This window comes from Canis lupus, chromosome X (assembly GCF_048164855.1).
Source record: "Canis lupus baileyi chromosome X, mCanLup2.hap1, whole genome shotgun sequence".
In the NCBI taxonomy this organism is placed as follows: domain Eukaryota; kingdom Metazoa; phylum Chordata; class Mammalia; order Carnivora; family Canidae; genus Canis; species Canis lupus.
The window spans coordinates 113,107,813-113,129,037 of record NC_132876.1 but is presented as its reverse complement, the minus strand read 5'-3'; the positions used below and the strand labels follow the sequence as shown (position 1 = coordinate 113,129,037).

The 21,225-nt window shown below is 44.1% G+C and overlaps 1 protein-coding gene across 7 annotated transcripts in view; it reads left to right on the top strand.

The window, feature by feature from the left end:
* The window catches only part of CA5B (carbonic anhydrase 5B), a 133,740-nt gene that overhangs the window by 64,088 nt on the left and 48,427 nt on the right, over nt 1-21,225 (top strand). For 5 of the 7 annotated variants that reach the window (XM_072816079.1, XM_072816084.1, XM_072816080.1 and 2 more), the window contains one exon: nt 20,125-20,320. In XM_072816079.1, coding sequence (XP_072672180.1) covers nt 20,125-20,320 — 196 coding nt within the window. Of the gene's footprint in view, nt 1-8,419; nt 8,531-10,016; nt 10,042-20,124; nt 20,321-21,225 lie in introns of those variants that run through there. The other 2 variants (XM_072816082.1, XM_072816083.1) reach the window with 2 other exon arrangements.

Genomic DNA, 21,225 nt, shown 5'->3' with positions numbered 1-21,225 from the left:
TGTGTCTGTTTTTATGCCAATATCATACTGTTGTAATTATTATAGCTTTGCAATATAGCTTGAAATCAAGACATGTGATGCCTTCAGCTTTGTTTTATGTTCTCAAGGTTGCATTGGCTATTTGGGTTTTTTTTGTGATTTAATACAAATTTTAGGATTATTTGTTCTATTTCTGTAAAAAAAACACCATTGGAATCTTGATAGAGACTGCATTGACTCTATAGATTGCTTTATTGCTTTTTTAGTATAATATTGCTTTATAGCAATATTAATTCTTCCAAATAGACATAGGGAGTGGGAGAGAGTTCCAAGCAGACTCTGCACTGAGCATGAAGCCTGACATGGGGCTTGATCTCATGGCTCTGAGATCACAACTTGAGCCAAAACCAACAGTTGGATGCTTAACTGGCTGTGCCATCCAGGTGCCCTTCTTTCTATTTATTTGTGTCTTCTTCTGTTACTTTCATCAATCTCACAGTTTTCCATGTATAGGTGTTTTACTTCCTTGGTTAAATTTATTCCTAGGTATTTTATTCTTTTTGATACAATTATGAATTGGATTTTTTTAAATTTCTCTTTCTGATTGTTCATTATTAATCTATAAAAATGTAACAGATTTTTGTATACTGATTTTGTATCCTGCAACTTTACTGAATTCATTGACTAACTCTACCAGTTTCTTGGTAGAGTCTTTTTTGCATTTTTTAAAAGATTTTATTTATTTATTCATGAGAGACACGGAGAAAGAGGCAGAAACACAGGCAGAGAGAGAAGCAGGCTCCATGCAGGGAGCCTGATGTGGGACTCAATCCCAGGTCTCCAGGATCATGCTCTGTGCTGAAGGCAGTGCTAAACCGCTGAGCCACCTGGGCTGCCCCTTGGTAGAGTCTTTACAGCTTTCATATAAAATGCCATCTGCAAACAGTTCTAATTGTTTCTTTCTAATTTGGATGCCTTTTATTTCTTTTTCTTGCCTAATAGTTCTGGCTAGGATCTCCAATATGATGTTGAATTAAAGTGGTGAGAGTGGGCATCCTTGTCTTGTTCCTGATCTTAGAGGAAAAGCTTTCAGTTTTTCACCATTAAGTATGATGTTAGCTGTGGGCTTGTCAAATATGGTTTTTATCACATTGAAGTATGTTCCTTATATACCCACTTTGTTGCAAGTTTTTATCATAAATGGATGCTGAATTTTGTGTGTGTGTGTGTTTTTTTTTTGCTTCAATTGAGATGATCATGTGATTTTTATTCATTTTGTTAATGTGGTATATCATGTTGTTGATTTGTGGATATTGAATCATCCTTGCATACCTGGAATAAATCCCACTTGATCATGGTGTATAATTTTTTAGTGTACTGTTGAACTTGGTTTGCTAAATTTTATTGAGAATTTTTGCATCTATGTTCATCAGAAATACTGGTCTGTAATTTTCTTTTCTTGTGGTGTCCTTGTCTGGTTTTGGTATCAGGGTAATACTGGCTTTGTAAAATGAGTTTGGAAGTTTCCTTCCTCTTCAATATTTTGGAAGAATTTAAGAAGGACAGATACTAATTCTTCTTTGAATATTTGATAAAATTCATCAGTGAAGCCATCTAGTCCTGGACTTTTGTCGTTGAGGTGGCTTTTGTTTACTGAATCAGTCTCCTCACTAGTAGTCCATCTGTTCAGATTTTCTGTTTCTTCATCAGTCTTGGAAGATCGGGTGTTTCTAGGAATTGATCCATTTATTCTAGGTTGTCCAATTTGTTGACATGTAATTGTTGATCCATTGAATTTCTTTTTATTTTTTTATTTTAATTTTTTTCATTGTATTTCTATTGTATCAGTTGTGTTGTCTCCTCTCTCATTTCTGATTTTATTTACCTGAGCCCTCTCATCTTTTCTTGGTGAGTCTACCTCAGTTGTCAATTTATCATTTCAATGTGCCAGCTCTTAGTTTTATTTATCTTTTCTATCATCTTGTTAGTCTCTGTTTCATTTATTTCTTCTCTCTTTGTCTCTCCTTCTATTAAATTTGGGCTTCATTTGTTGTTCTTTTTCTAGTTCTGTGAGGTATAAAGTTAGGGTGTTTGAGATTTTTGTTATTTTTTAATGTTGGTATCTATCAGTCTAAACTTCCCTCTAGGAACGCCTGGGTGGCTCAGCGGTTAAGTGTCTGCCTTCAGCTCAGGCCGTGATCCTGGAGTCCTAGGATCGAGTCCCACGTCGGGCTTCCCGCATGTAGCCTGCTTCTCCCTCTGCTTATGTCTCTGCCTTTCTCTGTGTCTCTCATGAATAAATAAATAAAATATTTAAAAATAAATAAATAAATAAACTTCCCTCTTAGAACTGCTTTTGCTGCATCCCATAAATTTTGGCATGTTGTATTTCTATTCTCATTTATCTCAAAATATTTTTTTGTCTCAAAATATTTTTGACTTCTTTTTAAATTTCTTTACTGACCCATCCATTGGTTGTTCTTTCCTACAATTCTTACCAGCATGCAGGTAAAAGGCACAACTATGACAGCACAGGGGTGTGATCATGGTCAAACTGCATGTGGCCCCAGCAAGAAAGGCATTGTGGTGCTGGAAGTAGCGTGGCTTAGGAGGGTGGGATATGACTCAGACAGGCATGGCCAGAAGATGAAAGGCATGGCCCATACAGGACAGTTGGGTAGAAGAACAAGAACATAAAATTAAGCATCAGAGATGAAGAAGAAATCAATGAACCTTGAACATCACTTATTCACCGATATTTACGGAGCCCCTACCAACATAGGAGGCCTGCCCAATAGAGGTGTGTGGTCATGAAGGAGTAAAATTCGCATAACCTAGGAAAGAGGGCATGAGTCATAGTGTGAGGGCATGGCCAGAAGGTTAGGGGTGGTCTTGCAGGAGAGGCATGGGTAAGGGTATGAGTACTTCAGGAGGAGGTGAATTGTTTGTTTTTCCCCCACAAAATACCTTGTTTTTCCCACAATTCCTGTCTTTCCCACAATTCTTGTTGTCTCCCACAACCATCCTCCATGTTCTTCCCAATCCTTCATGTCTCTCATGATTGTTTTCTCCCAGTCTTCCATGCTCTTCGACAATTATGCCATCTAGAGGTCTCCCCACAATTCTGTTTTTGCCCAGAATTCTCTGTTCTCTCCCAAAATGCTTCATTCTCTCCAACAACTGTCTTTCTCTCCCAGAATTCTCTTCTAATTTGATGTTTCCTATAATTATCTGTGGGTCCTAGGCAGGGAGCATGGCAATGATGCAGCACAGAGTGGCTGTGAATGGAGAGCAAGGTGCCATGGAACCATCTGAGGAATGGCCATAGTGGGAAAAGTGGGTGGGAAAAGTGGGCTGCCGGGTGGAGGCATGGTAGTCATGGAGGAACAAAGGTGGCAAAGCAGAAAAGACAGGCAAGCACAAAGGGTGAATTCTCAGTCTCTCCCACAGTACCTTGTTTTTCCCACAATTCCTTCTCTCTCTCAAAATGCCTGCATCTCACATGTTTCTGTTCTTAATGACAATTCTCTGTTTCATGTATTATCTGTTTTCCTAATAAAGATTTTTAATTATTTGAGAGAGAGGGAGGGAGGGCATAGAAGGAGAGGGAGAGGGAGAAGCAGACTCCACGCTGAGCAGATCCCAGGCCCCTGACATCATGACCTGAGCCCAAGGCAGATGCTTAATGGACTGAGCCACCCAGGTGCCCCATATTTTTTTTATTTTTTTAGAAGATTTTATTTATTTATTCATGAAAGACACAGAGAGGCAGAGACACAGGCAGAGGGAGAAGCAGGCTCCATGCAGGGAGCCCTACGGTGGGACTTGATCCCGGGTCTGCAGGATCACGCCCCGGACTGAAGGTGGCGCTTAAACCACTGAGCCACCGGGGCTGCCCATTTTTTGTTTTAATTGTATGTTTCCCAAGGTTCTTTGTGGTGCCTTGGTAGTGGGCATCTCTATTTAGATGTACAGGGTTCATGGCTCTGGTAGTAGCTGTGTGGTCACCACTTTGATCAGAGGGCCTAGCTTGTGGCAATAAGAAGGAAAAGGACATGGCCTAGATGGAATGTTAGGAGCTTTACCAGGCTGTGGTGGCCACGGTGGAGCACCAGGGTTGACTAGGAAAAGGAGGAGTGTGGCAGGGGGAAGGGATGGGTAGAGGCTCGGGTAAGAAAAGTCCAGTCAGCTTAACCTGGAGACCCGGGATCGAATCCCACGTCGGGCTCCCGGTGCATGGAGGCTGCTTCTCCCTCTGCCTATGTCTCTGCCTCTCTCTCTCTCTCTGTGACTATCATAAATAAATTAAAAAAAAAAAAAAAAAAGAAAAGTCCAGTCAGCCAGAGTAGAGGGGCTTAACTTAAGAGGAATGGGAATAGCCATGAAGGATCAGAGGAGAAGCCAAGGGAGTATCCCGTGGACTAGGACTGAGTTCAGGTGCCAAGGCCAAGGTGAAGGGGCCAGCTCTCAGTCTTTTCTGTAATAGCTTGGGTATTAGTCAGAGTTCTGCAGAAAAACTAAATAAACAAGATATGTATATATAGAGACAGACAGACAGACAGACAGGAAGATTGATTTTAAGGAATTGGGTCAAATGATAATGGAGTTGTTAAGTCCAAAATCTGCAGTAAGCTTGCAGGCTGGGACTCAGAGTAGAATTGAGTCCAAACAGTTGGCTGGCAAAATTCCTCCAGAGGAGGTCAGGCTTTGTTCTATTAAGGCTCTCAATTGATTGGTTGGGGGCTCACTCACAATATGAAGAGTAATCTGCTGTACTCAAAGTCTACCAATTCAAATGCTAATCTCACCCCCCACCCCAGGGCCCCAGAAAAAAAAACTTTAATAGTAACATCTAGACTAATGTTGACAGAATATCTAAACATTATGGCCTGACCAAGTTGAAACAGAAAATTAAGCATCACACCTAGTCTCCCCAAATTCTTTGTCTCTCCCATAATTCTCTGTTATCGCTTAAAATCTTTCCTTCTCCCCAGAGTTTCTTGCCCTGGGAGGAAAAGCAACTCATTGCTTCTGTCATCAAAAAAGCCTTGCCATGAAAAAAAGCCCTCTTAACTGAGCACTGTGTTTAATGACATATCAGATTTACATTCTGGTTCAAGTTTCTTATTTCCGCTTGGGCCAGTAACTAGCAGTTCCTGAACTGGTACTCGAGGAGCACTGCCATTTTTCCTTTATAGTCTATTTCCTGGTATGTAAATGAGCAGTTAAGTATTCAATAAGCAGGAACTGAAGAGATGAAGAAATCAATGAACCTTGAACATCACTTATTCACCGATATTTACGGAGCCCCTACCAGTGGGCCAGTACTGTGTTAAGTGCTGGGAATACAAAGTCGAACAAACTGGTCCAAGTCCCAGCTCTTAGGGAATTTACATTTAGTAAACAACCAACCCACAAACAATCCAATATACAAACCAGAAAATAAATAGTTGCACGTTGTGAGACACCCCATGAGGAAAATGAAACAGATAATGTAACAGAGATAGAGAAATGGGGCGGCTACTTAAAGCGTGTTTTGTGGAACATCAGGTTTGCATCTCCAGAGCAATTGCTTGAAATGCACAATCTCAGGTCACACTCCAGAATCAGAGTCAGATATGCATTGTAACAGGATCTCCAGGTGACCCTCACGTTCATTCAGTGCAGATGGAGAGGCTCTGGATACAACTTCAGATGTGGTTGTCGGGAAAGACAGCTCTAAAGGGACAACCTTTTAGCTGACAGCTGAATGTTGAGAAAAAAATCAGTCATATAAATCTAGTAAAGAGTGGTCCAAATGATGGGAACAGCAAAGGAAATGCGCTGAGACAGGGAAGAACAGGGGAGACTGGTGTGGGTGGGAGAGATTGAGAAAGGATAACGAAGGATCCCTGGGTGGCTCAGTGGTTTAGTGCCTGCCTTTGGCCCAGGGCCTGATCCTGGAGTCCCGGGATCGAGTCCCACATCGGGCTCCCTACATGGAGCCTGCTTCTCCCTCTGCTTGTGTCTCTGCCCCTCTGTCTCCCTCTCTGTCTCTCATGAATAAATAAATAAAATCTTAAAAAAAAAAAGAGAGAGAGAGAGAGAAAGGATAACGAACTCCACTGTTGGATATTTATCAAAAGTCCTATAATGAGAATTGTTGACTTGGAGTGACTACTACACAAAAGTTCTGCATGCAGAGACCTCTATTTCTGCAAATCGAAGCTGTCAGATAGGTTTTTGCATGCAGCCACTCATCCAGCCCGCACCCATGACAGACTTTGCTAATTAGTCACAGAACTTTTTCCTTCCAAGCCTAGAGAAAGCTACAAAGCTCAACACAGTTATTCGGGAAGCCCCGACAAACACCTCAAACTTGACATATGAGTTGAAACCTATTGGCCTGCATACTTGGATAAACAGAAAAGTTTTGATGGCTCATAGAATTGATTTAAAACGGTGTGCTTTGGGTTTGTGCCAACAGCTTACATTGAGAGGACCTGTGTTTAACTCCTCACAACACTTATTTCCCACTTAGCTCACTACATCCTCTCTATATGAGAAAACAGGATTTTTCTCAGGGCTAAAATTCAAGAAAAAATGTGTTTCTAAAAATATCTAAAAGATTGATTTTATCTTAAGAACACTGGAAAACCTTAAAACGTTCGGTATTTCTTTGTTTCTGATGCTGTTCAAAAGCTTAGGGGCAAATCTTTGTCCCAAATTAAACAACTGCTCTGGATCTGGTGGCCTGTATACTGAAATGCTAATCTTATCGTTGGCTGCTTTATTTTCCTTACATTAAGTTCCCCTTTCCCTGGCTCCTTCAGCTATTTGTTTTATCCAGTAATGTCAATATTTTAATAAGCTGCCTCAGATTATTTGTGGAGGAAGGTGACGTAGAACTCACTATAGAAATCAGCTCAGTAGTTTATACAGGCTGTATTTGAGCCAGTTTCGGTGAGTTCATTTTTTTAGGCAAAAATGAGTGACAGTTGAAACATTTTATAAATGAGGCAGGGTTCTTAGGGTTCTGGATGACCTTAATAGGACTGTTTTGTTAAAAGTTGTTCTTTTCTCTGTGTTCTTTGTAGCGTAGCATTTTAAATATTTCCACTATCTTCAAGCCAGAAATAGAATGGAGTGCAAAGAAAAGAAAAAGTAACTAAATATGCTATCATAAAATATGTATCCCTGGCATATGAAGAAATAAATGTAGCAAATCTTACTGCTGAGAGCAAAGAAATGTTATGTTTCCACACATGTGAAAAGGGTTAAGTATTCAGTGAATATTGATTGAGAATTTATAGTGTGAAGAAGTGTACTAAGTCCTGCAAAACTGACTTCCTATGTTTGCTACCCCAAAAAATTCCTACGAATCAAATCAGGAAGACATGTGCTTACCAAATGCTTTTGCACCTATCGATCCCTTGCTACACCTTCTCTTTCTCATCATTTCTTGTCACATCCAAACCCAGCTTGGGACAACTTTAGACTATAAGCTCCTTGAAGGTTATCTTCTTTATTAGGGGAGCATGTACTCAAAAAATAGGATTTGAATAAATGAATGAGTGAATCAGAGATTTCTGCACTGGGGTAGAAAAGCTGGTTATAAGCTTCATATTTCTCTTGTGAACCTAGAGTTGTAAGTGGAGAGAATAAGGCCAGCAGAGTGATGTCAGGGTGCACACAGGGCTGCAACCAGAGTTTCAGTGTCAGTGTGGCGGTGTCTCCACAGGCCTGGAGCTCTGGCGACAGCCAGAGCTCACTGGGCGCTCAAGCCAGGGCCTCTGAAGGGTGTATCAGGAAATACAGGAGTTGTGTTTACTCCACTCTTCTGTGTAGCACTTAAGGTTGGCTGAGGGACTAGAAGGAACATTGGTCCATCGTCCTGGTTTAGAGGATGTGAAAACTGCCTGGAAGGAGCAGCTCCAAATTGGAGATCGGACATGGAAACTGGCCGCAAGAAACTCGGGTAAAGCGGACATGAAAACAACAGGAAGGGACACAGTTGTGGGACTCGTCCAATGTTTGTTTCCCTCCTGAGCCACCTGCTCTCAGTACCTTCAGTATTGATGTTTGGAAATGGGAGAAACCCGAGGAAAGTCATTCTCTAGACGAGGCTCTTAAGCCTGCAGTCTGATTTCACCGGACAAAATGTCGCCGGCGCTCAGTTCCCAGACCCGGGAGGGTTTCTCTAGAGACTAGGGAGGCCGCCCACGCGACCCGGGATCCCCGCAGCAAGCCCAGCCGGCCGGGGGGGGGGGGGGGGGGGGGGGGGGGGGAGGAGCCCGGGGGCGTGGCCCGGGCGAGGAGGCGTGGCTGCGACGGGAGGGGCGCGGCCCGGCCTCGGCCACGGACCGTAGGGCCTGGAGGGGCGTGGCCAGGGCGGCGCGAAAGGACGCGAGGGGGCGTGGTCCCGGCCCCAAGAGGGGAGGCTCGGAGGGGAGGGGCGTGGCCTGGGCTGTGGGGCGTGAAGACGGGGCGTGGCTATGATGGCCCCGCGCAGTTGCGGCGGGTCCCGGGCTCCAGCTAGCTGCCGAGGTTCGCGCTCCGGCGAAACTCTAAGGTAAGGGCCGGTGGCCGACTGGGGTGGCGGCCACAGCGGGGACATGCGGGCTCAGGGAGGGCCGGGACCGTCCTCACGCCCCGCCGCCTCGCCCCGCCAGGCCTGAGCGCACAGCTGTTGGTCCTGCGAGTGTTGCGGGGGTCTCGGCGCGGCGTCGCTCTCCCCCACCCCGCCCCGCAACCCCCTTCTACTGTGGGAGTCACCCACCGGGTGGCTGCACCTTCCTTAGGGTGCCATTGCACTTGTCGGGGAACAGCTGTCTGAGGGAATTTGGCGGGGGAGGGGGGTGTCCCGTGCGTGAGGGCAGTTCCCTAAGAGGGGGTGTTACCAGGAGTGGTTGGATGCGAATTAACTCAAAAAACTCCAGTCCTCTGGACACAGGAGTAAAGGCTACAAAATCGGATACTGCAGTTCGGCGACAACAACCGAGGCGCGACAAGCTGGGACTAACTTGGCTCTGGATTGTATTCCCCCCATCCCCCGCCCCCGACTGTACCAGGGTCTATGGACAGAGTCACAGCCACCTCCAAGCCAGGGGAGCAGCATCACAGCTATGTCACGTGGACAAATCTGAGCCTTTTCTATTCCGCAATTACTTCTGGCCTTTTTGTTCTGTGCCCCGCCCCAGAACTGAAGGAGAACCGCTGAAGTACAAACATTTTTAATAATTAAGAGTCTTTGTCGCATTCGGTATTAAATGCTACTACCTTAAGGCTGGTGGCAGCTCCTTAATATGAATGTAAGTGCCCTCCCCTCTTCTGTATTTTCCCAGGGAAAGTTTGAGAAATACAAGAAGTTAATGTGTACACCTTAACTGGGTTAGAACCTGTTCTCTCCTAACCACTGAAAACTACATTGCTTTCTGCTTCTCCTTCTTCATCCTTTACTGCTAATCTGGCCATGTCCTCTCTCCTACTAAAAACCTTGCTGCAATAAGTGTGGAGTAGCCAGATTTCCCTCATGAGGGAAGCTGCACCAGACCCTACCCCTTATCTGCCTCTGCACACCAGTCAAAATGGTCCCTGTTCATGGATATGTTGGAAAAACTTTCTGCTACCTGGGGCCTTTCTCAGATAATTTTTATTGTCAGAACCAGCATTGAAATTCCCTGAAAGGCCAGGATCAGCAAGGGCACCATTCTCTGGGCCTGTACACGCCTGCCCTGTTCTCCCTGGAGCCAAGCAAAACGTTGTGACCACTCACCACTGGGACTCAATAAAGATTGAGTGAATTGTGAGTGAATGAGTGAACTTGAATATTTTGGAAATCTGGTGGGAGGAGGAAAATTCATTTCATCTCACTGGCAGCACTGGGGCACTTAGTTGCAGCACACAAAACAGTTACTACAAATGTATTTTGAAACCTCTGGCAACCCCAGATTGGGATCATGGTCTTCGGGAAGAAGTAGGTGAGAGGAAGAAGCTCAACTTTCTGAGTTGGGACCTGACAGCATAACCTCTCGTTTACATTTCAGGGCATTGCAAAAGACTGGCTTCCTTTGAGCTCAGGAGGTGAGAAAATGGACAGTCTGATCAGAATCAAGGAATTTTTTTCAATGTGATTGTAACCTTTGGTTAGAGTACTTTTTTCCCATCTGTTTTGCATACATATAAATGGTTTAATTGGGCAGAGTGCAAACTACAGTTGACCCTTGAACAGCACAGGATTAGGGGCACTGACCCCCTGCCCAGTTGAAACTCTACCTAAAACCTGATTGCCCCAACACATAACTACTAATAGCCTGCTGTTGATCAAAAGCCTTACCAATAACATAATCAGTTATCACCTGTTTTGTATGTTATATGTATTATATACTATATTCTTACAATACAGTAAGCGAGAGAAAAAAAAATATGATTAAGAAAATCATGGGAAGGGCAGCCCGGGTGGCTCAGCGGTTTAGCGCTGCCTTCAGCCCAGGGCCTGATCCTGGAGACCCAGGATCGAGTCCCACGTCAGGATCCCTGCATGGAGCCTGCTTCTCCCTCTGCCTGTATCTCTGCCTCTCTCTCTCTGTGTCTCTCATGAATAAATAAATAAACTCTTAAAAAAAAATAAAATCATGGGAAGAGAAAATACATTTACAGTACTATACTGTATTAATTGGGGAAAAAAACCCACATATAAGTGCAGCTGTGTTGTTCAATGGTCAGCTCCATCTGTCATTTAATGAATACATAATTTATGAATGATTCTTTAAAGGCTTTTAGAATTTTTCTTTTTTCACACATTTCTGTCTGCAAAACAGCAGATAAAGGACATGTTAGTAAAAGCCAAGGACATATATAAATAATCAATGATAGCAAAGGCATACAGTACAAAAGGCTTAGCACTCATGAGACCCATCCAGGCTACAGTCCCATCTTAAAGACAAACTTAAGTAAGGAAATTTTCTGTGAAATTTTGTAATGTATGCTAGTAGTTCATTGTTATGGATAATGTTTGGTAAATATTATTTGTGGTTTTACAAGCTTAGGTTTTATGAGATCCATAGGTACATTTAAATAACCACCTACCAATAAATTATAATTTTAATGTAACAGAGTGGATTGGCTTTAGGCTTTAGTGTAAATAACCTCATGTCTTACTATAGGTATTATAGCCTAGCATTAGCTAAATTGAGTTTCTGTTTATTGGGATTTTCCTCGAACCTTCCTCACTGCTGACCTTCCATGCTCTATTCCTTCCTTGATTGTCTCTGACTGCTCCTTCTGTCTCTTGGCCGCCTTACTCCATTTTGTCAGTCTCCCTCTATACACCTGCTACTCCTTGGGGAAGAGGTGAGGATTTTCCATCTCTCTCTAGCCTTGTGATCTCTCCTGAGCAGCAGAGCTGCCCTGGCAACTCTTCTAGACTTTTCCTCCCACTGCCCCCTTGGACCTCTAATCCATAGGATTAGCAGAAAGACTGTCATCTTTTCCTTCCCACTTGCTCCTTTTGCCAGCTTGTTTCTCTCTTCAGGCATTCATCCTCATTCTACCACCAGCATCATCCATTCATAAAGTCACAGGGCCTTCTTCACTTTCCTCCCTTTTCTCTCTTCTGGTTGAGTGCCAAATCTTGTGTTTTTCACCAAAATGATAATCTCTTGAATACAAAGAGCTGTGGTACATTACTACTGTTATTCTCCTGGGTCAGAGTTTCATATTGTCTCACTTGGATTACTGGAATTTCATCTCAAACTCACATGCCCAAATCTTTTTTTTTTTTTAATTAAGATTCCATCTATTCATTCATGAGAGACACAGAGAAAGAAAGAGAGAGGCAGAGACAGGCAGAGGGAGAAGCAGTCTCCATGCAGGGAGCCCAACATGGGACTCGATCCCAGGTCTCCAGGATCACGTCCTGGGCGTAGGCAGCGCTAAACCACTGAGCCACCTGGGCTGCCCCACATGCCCAAATCTGAGCTACTGATGTCCCACCCAAAACCTTTACTGCACACTGTGGTCCTCCTCTTGGTTCATGGCAACCCCATCCTACCAGTTGATTAGGTCGAGAATCTTCTAGCTATCCTTGACTCCTTTCTTTCTCATCACCCTGGCAGTCTCTCCAAGATATAGCCAACACCCAGGCACTTCTCACCACCTCCATTATGACATCTTTTCTTTTTTTTAAGATTTTATTTATTTATTCATGAGAGACATACAGAGAGAGGCAGAGACATAGGCAGAAGAAGAAGATAGGCTCCCTGGGGGAGCCCAATGTGGGACCTGATCCCAGGACCCCATGATCATGACCCGAGCTGAAGGTAGAAGCTCAACCGCTGAGCCACCCAGGCGTCCCAGATATCCTTTGTTCCAAGACCCTGGATTTTCCTGAATGATCTCCCTGCTCCCTTCTTGCTTCCCATCCCAGTTGATTTCCAGTAGGGCAGCCTGAATGATCTTTTAAAAAAATAAATCAGATGGTGCCCCTTTTGTGCTCCCAAAACTGCACTGTGTCCCCATTTCACTGAGAGCAGTGGTTTCCAATTAGAGGTGATTCACCTTTCCCAAGGCACATCTGCAGTGTTTGGAGACATTTTTGGTTGTCACAATTGGAGGGAGGGTGCCACTCACTGGCATCTAATGGGTAGAGGCCAGGGATGCTACTCAACACCCTACAATGTATAGAGCAACTTCAAAACAGAGTTACCTGGTCAAATGTCAATAATGTCAAGATTGAGAAATCCTGAGTTAGAGAAAAAAACCCTTTACAGTGGCCTAGAAATCTATACGATCTGGCATGCATTACCTCTCCACCTTATCTCCTACTACCCTCCTCCTAGTACACTATTCCTGCCATGCTGGCCGCCTTACTATCCCTTTGTATGTGCCAGACACATCCCCACTTCAGTCTTTGCACAGGCAATTCCCTCTTCCTGGGGTATCCTTCCTGCTGATAGCCCTATTACTAATTCCTTCATTCCTTCAATCTTTTGCCCAATTTTCAATAAGGCCTCCTTTGAGCAGTTTATTATGTTATATATTTTTAAAATATTTTATTTATTTATTCATGAGAGACAGAGAGAGAGAGGCAGAGACAGAGGCAGAGGGAGAAGCAGGCTCCATGCAGGGAGCCCAATGTGGGACTCGATCCCGGGACTCCAGGATCTTGCCCTGGGCCAAAGGCAGGCGCTAAACCTCTGAGCCACCCAGGGATCCTGAGCAGTTTATTTTAAATGCAACACTCCTTTCCCAGTGGCACTCCAAATTTACCTTACCCTACTCTACTTAATTCAATTGTCTGTACAACTGACTTAATATATTACATTGCTGTTTATTGTTGGCCTCCCCCTACTAGAATGTAAGTTCCACAAGGGTAGGAACTTTGTTTTATTCCCCCAATGATCCTATGACAGTGCCTGGCATTTTTTTTAAAGATTTTATTTATTTATTCATAGAGACACAGAGAGAGAGAGAGAGAGAGAGAGAGAGAGGCAGAGACACAGGCAGAGGGAGAAGCAGGCTCCATGCAGGGAGCCCAACGCAGGACTCGATCCCAGGTCTCCAGGATCACACCCCGGGCTAAAGGCGGCGCTAAACCGCTGAGCCACCCAGGCTGCCCCAGTGTCTGGCATTTAATAGATGTTTGATTGATGTCCTGGTGAATGAAATGATAAAAGAGTGATGGATTGAACGAAGGATGGTTGAAGGAATCTTGTCACTGACTTCCTAGCTCCATTCTGCGTACTCCGTTCCATCCTGTGTTTGCACATGGAGTTGTCAGAAACTGTCCTGTATATATGGAATAATACCTGAGGGTGTTCCAGTCTAGGAAATTGCTATTCTTCAAGTTAATCTCAAATCCCCATCCAGTTCTACCTTCAACTGTGTGTCATCTGGGCATCTGTGTGGCTAGTGCCTTAGCACATATTCCTGACAGACTTTGGATGGTGGGAAGCCAGCTACACTTGGCTTTGTTACAAAACAGGGTTTTTTCTTTTTGTCTAAACACACAAAAAGTTATCTTCAGCGTCTGTGTCCACTGCAGCGAGGTCAGCAGCATTCTTAGGAGACAGACAGAGGTTTGGATTTCCATACCACTACATGCAACCCACCACTGAGTGGATTTTGTAAAGGAGGATGAAGGAGAGGGCGAGGTGATAGCAGGCACTCTGGAGCTTTTGTGTACCTCTAGCCCTAGAGAGGCAGGAGACAGTTTCTCTGGGCCAGGTGTCATCAGCCACCAGCCCCAGCATTGTGCACAGACAGCATGACTGCAGAGTGCGAGGCATTGCCCCAAGGCATGACCACAGCTCTGGCTCTGTGGAGCTTGACCAAGGATCACTCACCCAGACTTCTCTGGCACCATGCTTACGTGCCTCAGATGCCCATACAGGCCCTTACACAGGGCCACGCTCGTGGCCACTTGTCTGTACAACTCCCTTGGCAGTTAAGCATGCCTTCTGCTGTGTTTTATTACAATGTTTCTTTTGAAGGACAAAAGAGCAAGTCCCTTCTTTTGAGTATCCCTGTACTTCTTATTGTCTTCCTGGGAGTTACTATGTCTCTTTTTCTATCTAGATTGTAAACATAAAGGAGTCCTTTTCCACATGTTGGCCAACTTCCCTCTAACACTGGGATTATTGAATAAAACCAAGGTCCTGTCCATTTCAATGCTAATTACCCTCTTAAGACTTCTAAATACCTCTGCCTCCAGAAATGTCCTCATAATCCCTGACATTACCCCCCCCACCTCTCCCTCCTGTTAAAATTGTCTTTCTCCTAGAACACATGGTTCAGATGCTCCCCACCCTCCTGAAACTTAGAGCCTCTGCCCTCTATGTTCTTATTGAATTAAGTCAGAGCTGTCATCGCATCTGGCCTTTAAGAAGTATTTGTTTAATTATGCTAAGTGCAATAAGCCAGCCTCGGAGGGAAAATATTGTATGAGTCCACTTAAATAAACTATCTAGAATAGGCAAATACTCAGAAGTAGAACAGAGGTTGCTGGGGATGGAGAGTGAGGAGGAATGGGGAGTTTTTGTTGAATGGGTATAGAGTTTATGTTGAGGATGATGAAAAAGTTTGAGGTATAGATACTGGTGAGGGTCACACAACATCATCATGAATGTATTTCATGCCACCGAATTGTATGCTTGAAAAAGGTTAAAATGATGAATATTATGCATATTTTACTATACGATAAAAAGGTAACTAAAAAACCAAGAAAGGTTACTTGTTTAGTAACCTTTTTTTATAGATTGCAAGCTTGTGGGGTAGAGGAGAAAAGATGAGGAGAAAAGATGAGGAGAAAAGATGACATTTTCCATCTTCATCCAGCCAGGCTTGTGGGGTAGAGGAGAAAACATGACTTTTTCCATCTTCACCCAGCCCAGTGCTTTGCATGAGATAATCACTCATTTTTGCTTCAATTCAGGAACACAAGTCAATGGAAAGAAGCACAAAATTCAGGCACGGTTTCCCCGTGCCTCTTAGCAATTAAAATTTCAATTTATTGTCAAATTGATTTTATCAGAGAGAAAACTGTGTAGTTGGAATTGTTTGATGGTATTGTCTCAGAAAGAAAACGAAAAACATGAAATTAAAAATCATCCCAAACTGCCTTCTATTTTCTTAGTATTTCCTTTTATAGCAAGGGGAGCATTTTAGCAAACTCAATTTGAATAATAACTTTCCTTTACACAACACTTACCAGTTCTTTCTGGGAGCTTTCTTAACCCTTACACCCTTTGCAGTCACCTCTTGTACTGTGTTACTAAACACATGTTTCTCCTGCTCCTCTGTTTCTGGATTCTTTGTTGCATAAGATGAAAGGTGTACATTAAACCTTCCTCTTAGATATTTCAGTTCATGTAATCCTTTTACTCTGCTGATCTGAAATGATAAGTCACACAATCATTTATAAGTCTTATAAGTTAGTCTTATAAGACTGGAAAGAAGCATACAGTTCTTGATACCAGCTCTCATCCAAGATTAGGGTGGAGATATCAAGAGGAAAGTGAAATGATTACATGAAGGGGTAGGTGGACACTGACGAAGTGTTGGGTTACAGGGCTTTTGTGATATTTTTATTTTTGGAAAATTGATAGTTTTCATATTCTGTCCATAAACTATCACCAGAGGCTAATTCCTACAGATGATTTTTATGGAGAAGAAACTATAAATTAATTTGGAGATACTTTCCTTTTTTTTTTTTTTTTTATTTGTGGTTTTTTTTTTTTTTAATTTTTATTTATTTATGATAGTCACAGAGAGAGAGAGAGGCGCAGAGACACAGGCAGAGGAAGAAGCAGGCTCCATGCACCGGGAGCCCGATGTGGGATTCGATCCCGGGTCTCCAGGATCACGCCCTGGGCCAAAGGCAGGCGCCAAACCGCTGCGCCACCCAGGGATCCCTGGAGATACTTTCCTATGGAAAATAATTGTGGACAGGTTTCTAAGATGTCTGCCATTTGCTTCAAAGTTATACAGAGAGGGGAGGTAGGAGGGAGGGTATAAATAAAACATGCTTGGCCACCAACAGATAATTGTTGAAATAAAGTGTTGGGTACATAGGTGGTTTTATTTATTTATTTTTTTTAATTTTTATTTATTTATGATAGGCACACAGTGAGAGAGAGAGAGAGGCAGAGACACAGGCAGAGGGAGAAGCAGGCTCCAAGCACCGGGAGCCCGACGTGGGATTCGATCCCGGGTCTCCAGGATCGCGCCCTGGGCCAAAGGCAGGCGCCAAACCGCTGCGCCACCCAGGGATCCCTGGAGATACTTTCCTATGGAAAATAATTGTGGACAGGTTTCTAAGATGTCTGCCATTTGCTTCAAAGTTATACAGAGAGGGGAGGTAGGAGGGAGGGTATAAATAAAACATGCTTGGCCACCAACAGATAATTGTTGAAATAAAGTGTTGGGTACATAGGTGGTTTTATTTATTTATTTTTTTTAATTTTTATTTATTTATGATAGGCACACAGTGAGAGAGAGAGAGAGGCAGAGACACAGGCAGAGGGAGAAGCAGGCTCCATGCACCGGGAGCCCGACGTGGGATTCGATCCCAGGTCTCCAGGATCGCGCCCTGGGCCAAAGGCAGGCGCCAAACCGCTGCACCACCCAGGGATCCCTTTTTTTTTTTTTTTTTTAATTTTTATTTACATAGGTGGTTTTATTACAGTATTTCCACTGTTCAAATTTGCGGTTTGCCAAAGTAAAAAATTAAGGGAAAAAAGGAAATAGATTCTGAAATGAGGTAGTCAATGGTCCATCATTCCTTAAGCCTGCTCAGTTAATTCGGTTAATGAAGGTATTTGAAAATGAGGGACTTTTAGTTGGCTCAAGGCATTATCAAGATAATATCTTGAAAGTTTATTATCAGTCTGTGTTTGAAATCCTGAGTCAGACTTTTGCATGTCTTAAAAAAGGTACATACTGACATGCCCCCCCCAAAATATATATACATATAAGTATGCTTGTAAAAATAAATAAAAGTGATTTATACTTTTTTTTTTTTTGAAAAGTGTACTTTTTTTTTTAAATTTTTATTTATTTATGATAGTCACACAGAGAGAGAGAGAGGCAGAGACATAGGCAGAGGGAGAAGCAGGCTCCATGCACCGGGAGCCCGACGTGGGATTCGATCCCGGGTCTCCAGGATCACGCCCTGGGCCAAAGGCAGGCGCTAAACCACTGTGCCACCCAGGGATCCCAGTACAGACATAGCTTAGGTGTCTCTGGTTTAATGACTCCAGGTGAGGAGCCTCCATGAGATTTGGAACTTTTGACTGGTCCCTGTTAATGTAGTGACCATGCGTCTTTGCTCCCTGTGTTCGGTGTGTTCATTGGCAAAGTGATACATGCAACAGAGTGCATGGCACCGGGCCAAGAGGCTGGCTACTTGCCACACTTTACAGTACTTGTCCCGACACATGGCTTGTTGCTGGTTAGAAAGGGTTCTGCCCGGAGCCCTCCTTTGTTCCTTTCAGGGCCCTAATAGGAAGCAACTCTGCTTCCTGCTTTCAGTGGACACAGCTCAGGTGTGATTTTTTTGTTCTCTCCTTTCCCTTGGGTGAAGCCTTCTCTCTAGCTCAGATCTAGCGGAGTCAAGGGCAGCAGTACAGGGGAGAAGAGCTAGTTCACGGCTAATTACAAGCAGTGAAGTAAGTGAAGGAGGGAAGGGTGAAATAAGAACATTTGCCTCTTTGCTCAGCATTGCTAGGGATCATAATTTTTCTTTTTGTGACTTTGGGCCCCCGCTTGCCCACCACCACGGCCAGACAGTTGAGAGGTCTCTGGTAGGCCACAGGCAGAACCTGAGGAGTCCTGGATGGTTTTCCTTGCCATATGATGTGCATTTCAGGAGGCTCCAAGGGGGAGAAATGAATTGCACACGTGGAGGGTCCAGTTCGTGCCTTGTTCTGCTTTGCATCCCAGCCCCCAGCATGGTTCCTGGAACAAAGGAAATAGCAATCAGCGCAGAAGTACAAGCATTTACAGCAGAATTTCCATCCCTGTGAGACCAACTTAGGTTCATCTTTGGGTGTGTTCCCCCTGCAGGTCGGGGAGAACTTTGGGGGTCCTTCACGTCTGAGAGGTGGGGATGCGAGGCCCTCGTCTGAAACGGCAAGCATTTAAAAGTGTTTCAGAAGTATAAGTAACCCCACAACTGGGTGATGGTGGCCTCTAGGGAGAGCCCTTCCTACTGTCCAAGAACATGCTGGCCACCACTTCACAGTTTGCAGTCCTTGAAATCGGGATGCACATCTCCATCACCGAGGAAGTGTGCCCAGGTCACTGAGCGGCCATCATGTGCCAGGCCCTGTGTCCCCAAGAGATGCGGCTGCGGCCGAGACAGACACGGCCCTTACTGCCACGGGGCTGGGGTGCTGGGGAGGTGGCATCACAATGTATGTTCCTGAGGAGGTGTTCAACTGCAAGAAGCACCGTGAGGGAGGTGAAGAGGGCGCTGGGCTGAGCCCGTGGTCAGGGGAGGTTTTAGGAAGTGATGCTGGAGCGGAACACCTGAGGAGAGGGAAGGAACTAACCAGGTGCAGATGGAGGACAAGTGGTCCAGGGAAGGAGGAGCATCTGCACAAGCCCTTAGGCTGGAGGGAGCTTTGGGAGAGGGAAGAAACAGAGTCCATGTGGCTGCTGTGCAGGCAAGAGCAAGGGGTGGACATGAGGCTGAGGTCAGCAGCACCAGGGCACAGGGCCACGCAGTCAAACCTCACTCACAGTTGCTCAAGCAGTGTACGTAACAACTGCCAGAATGCATCTCAAATAATCACCCCAAACGCTTTGAAATCTATACTGCAGTGAATGTATAATCAGGAAAAAACGTTTCGTTTCTGACCTTGTTTGCTCACTTACTATAGGGATGGGAGTTTTCAGGAAAAGTGGAAGAAGCATTAGGGGGTGAGTATGGCAGAAAGAAACAGTGAAAGTTAATATTGTAATTTCTAAAGACCATGGAAATCATTGTCTCCTGAGACTCTCACTTGGGACCTGTGAGGGGTAGAGGGGTCATCAATGCAGTCATACATGAATATTCACATTGAATCTCCTTACAGATTAGTTCAGGATTAACCTCCATTTCCCCCATGATCAAGGGATATAGTGTCATACATACAACTGACAGAGTCACAGTATTTAAGCTTAGATTTCAAAACTGCTCATGACTATTTTTGAGAGGATGGATCCTTGTGTTTTTTAAAAGCAATCCGATACAGATTGATTTTTTTTTTTTTTTTACCCAGGAGCTTTAATCTTCAGTTACTTCTTACATGTAAACACCATGCTGGATATCTAATTTGGATTTCAAGGAGTAAATGTTCTTTTAATTTTAAGAAATTACTATAAGCAGTCTTTACATTCTTGTGTATAAAAAGATGATGTCTCTCGACCTCTAATATTTGCTAACCTTAAAGGAAAGGCAGGGCTCCTGAATCAGTCATCCAGATCCTGCCAGTGAGGTGACGAATAAATTTGAGGAAGAGAAGTGGATAAACTATTGACTCATTCCCCCCTCAGCCCCACCCTCCCACCTCCCTCCCCTGCCGTGTGTACTCTTAGTCTGAATGTTATTCTGTTTAGAGGTTTCCACTTGATGGCCAATCTCAGTTGTTTACAGCTTTCCCTCTTCTGTCCTCCTGCCTCTAGGTTATTAGGTTCCTACAAGCTATTTGGGGCCCCAAGCAAGATTTCAGGCTAATCATGGTGGTGATGAGTAGCCTGAGGGCCATTCTTCAAGCCTCTCCATGCAGGTCACTTTGGAGAAGATTCCAGATCCCCACGTTCATGCCAGCAAGGCCCTGCAGCCTCTACACCTGCACATACAAAACCCGGAACCGAGCCTGTGAGTACACTGCTCCTTTAAAGAGAGTGAGAGGTTGGGGGTACATGACAGTCGTCACGTGTCCTGTGTTTATCCATATAGTGTCAGTGGTATTCCAGAGTGGGATTGTGTGCCTTCAGAACCATGAGAATAATTACTTGCTTCTCTATTTGTCTTCTAAAATAAACGTGGAAAATTCTTTTTCCCCCAAGTTTATTGGCATATAATTGACACATAACCTCATGTGAGTCGAAGGTGTGCAATGTGCTGATTTGATACACATATATTGCAAAATGATTATCATAAAAAGGTTTGGAAAGTCGTTTTCTTGACAAGGTTTAACATGTGAAAATGATGTCATGCAGAAATAGGGTGAGACGTATTCCAGTTTCAAATAGCTTGGAACCTGTTCTGTATTGTTTTTGTTAGCAACAGTCTTCTTACAAACATTGATCCACAGACTGCAAATTATTTCTGAGAGTCTTTTTTTTTTTTAAGATTTTATTTATTCATTCATGAGAGACATGCAGAGAGAGAGAGAGGCAGAGACACAGGCAGAGGGAGAAGCAGGCTCCATGCAGGGAGCCCGACGTGGGACTTGATCCCCGGTCTCCAGGATCACGCCCTGGGCTGAAGGCAGCGCTAAACGGCTGAGCCACCCGGGCTGCCCTATTTCTGAGAGTCTTAACGTTCTGAAAGTTGCATGTTAATGTTTGTAAGCAGGTCAGTAGCTTCACAATCTGAAATATTCTTTCTCAACTCACAAATTGCAGAGTTCATTCTGGTTGACCAGCTTACCAAAATGGGCTCTGGCATAAACACAGCATATTGGGCACCCGGGTGGCTCAGTGGTTTAGTGCTGCCTTTGGCCTGGGGCGTGATCCTGGAGACCCGGGATCAAGTTCCGCCTCCCTTCATGGAGCCTG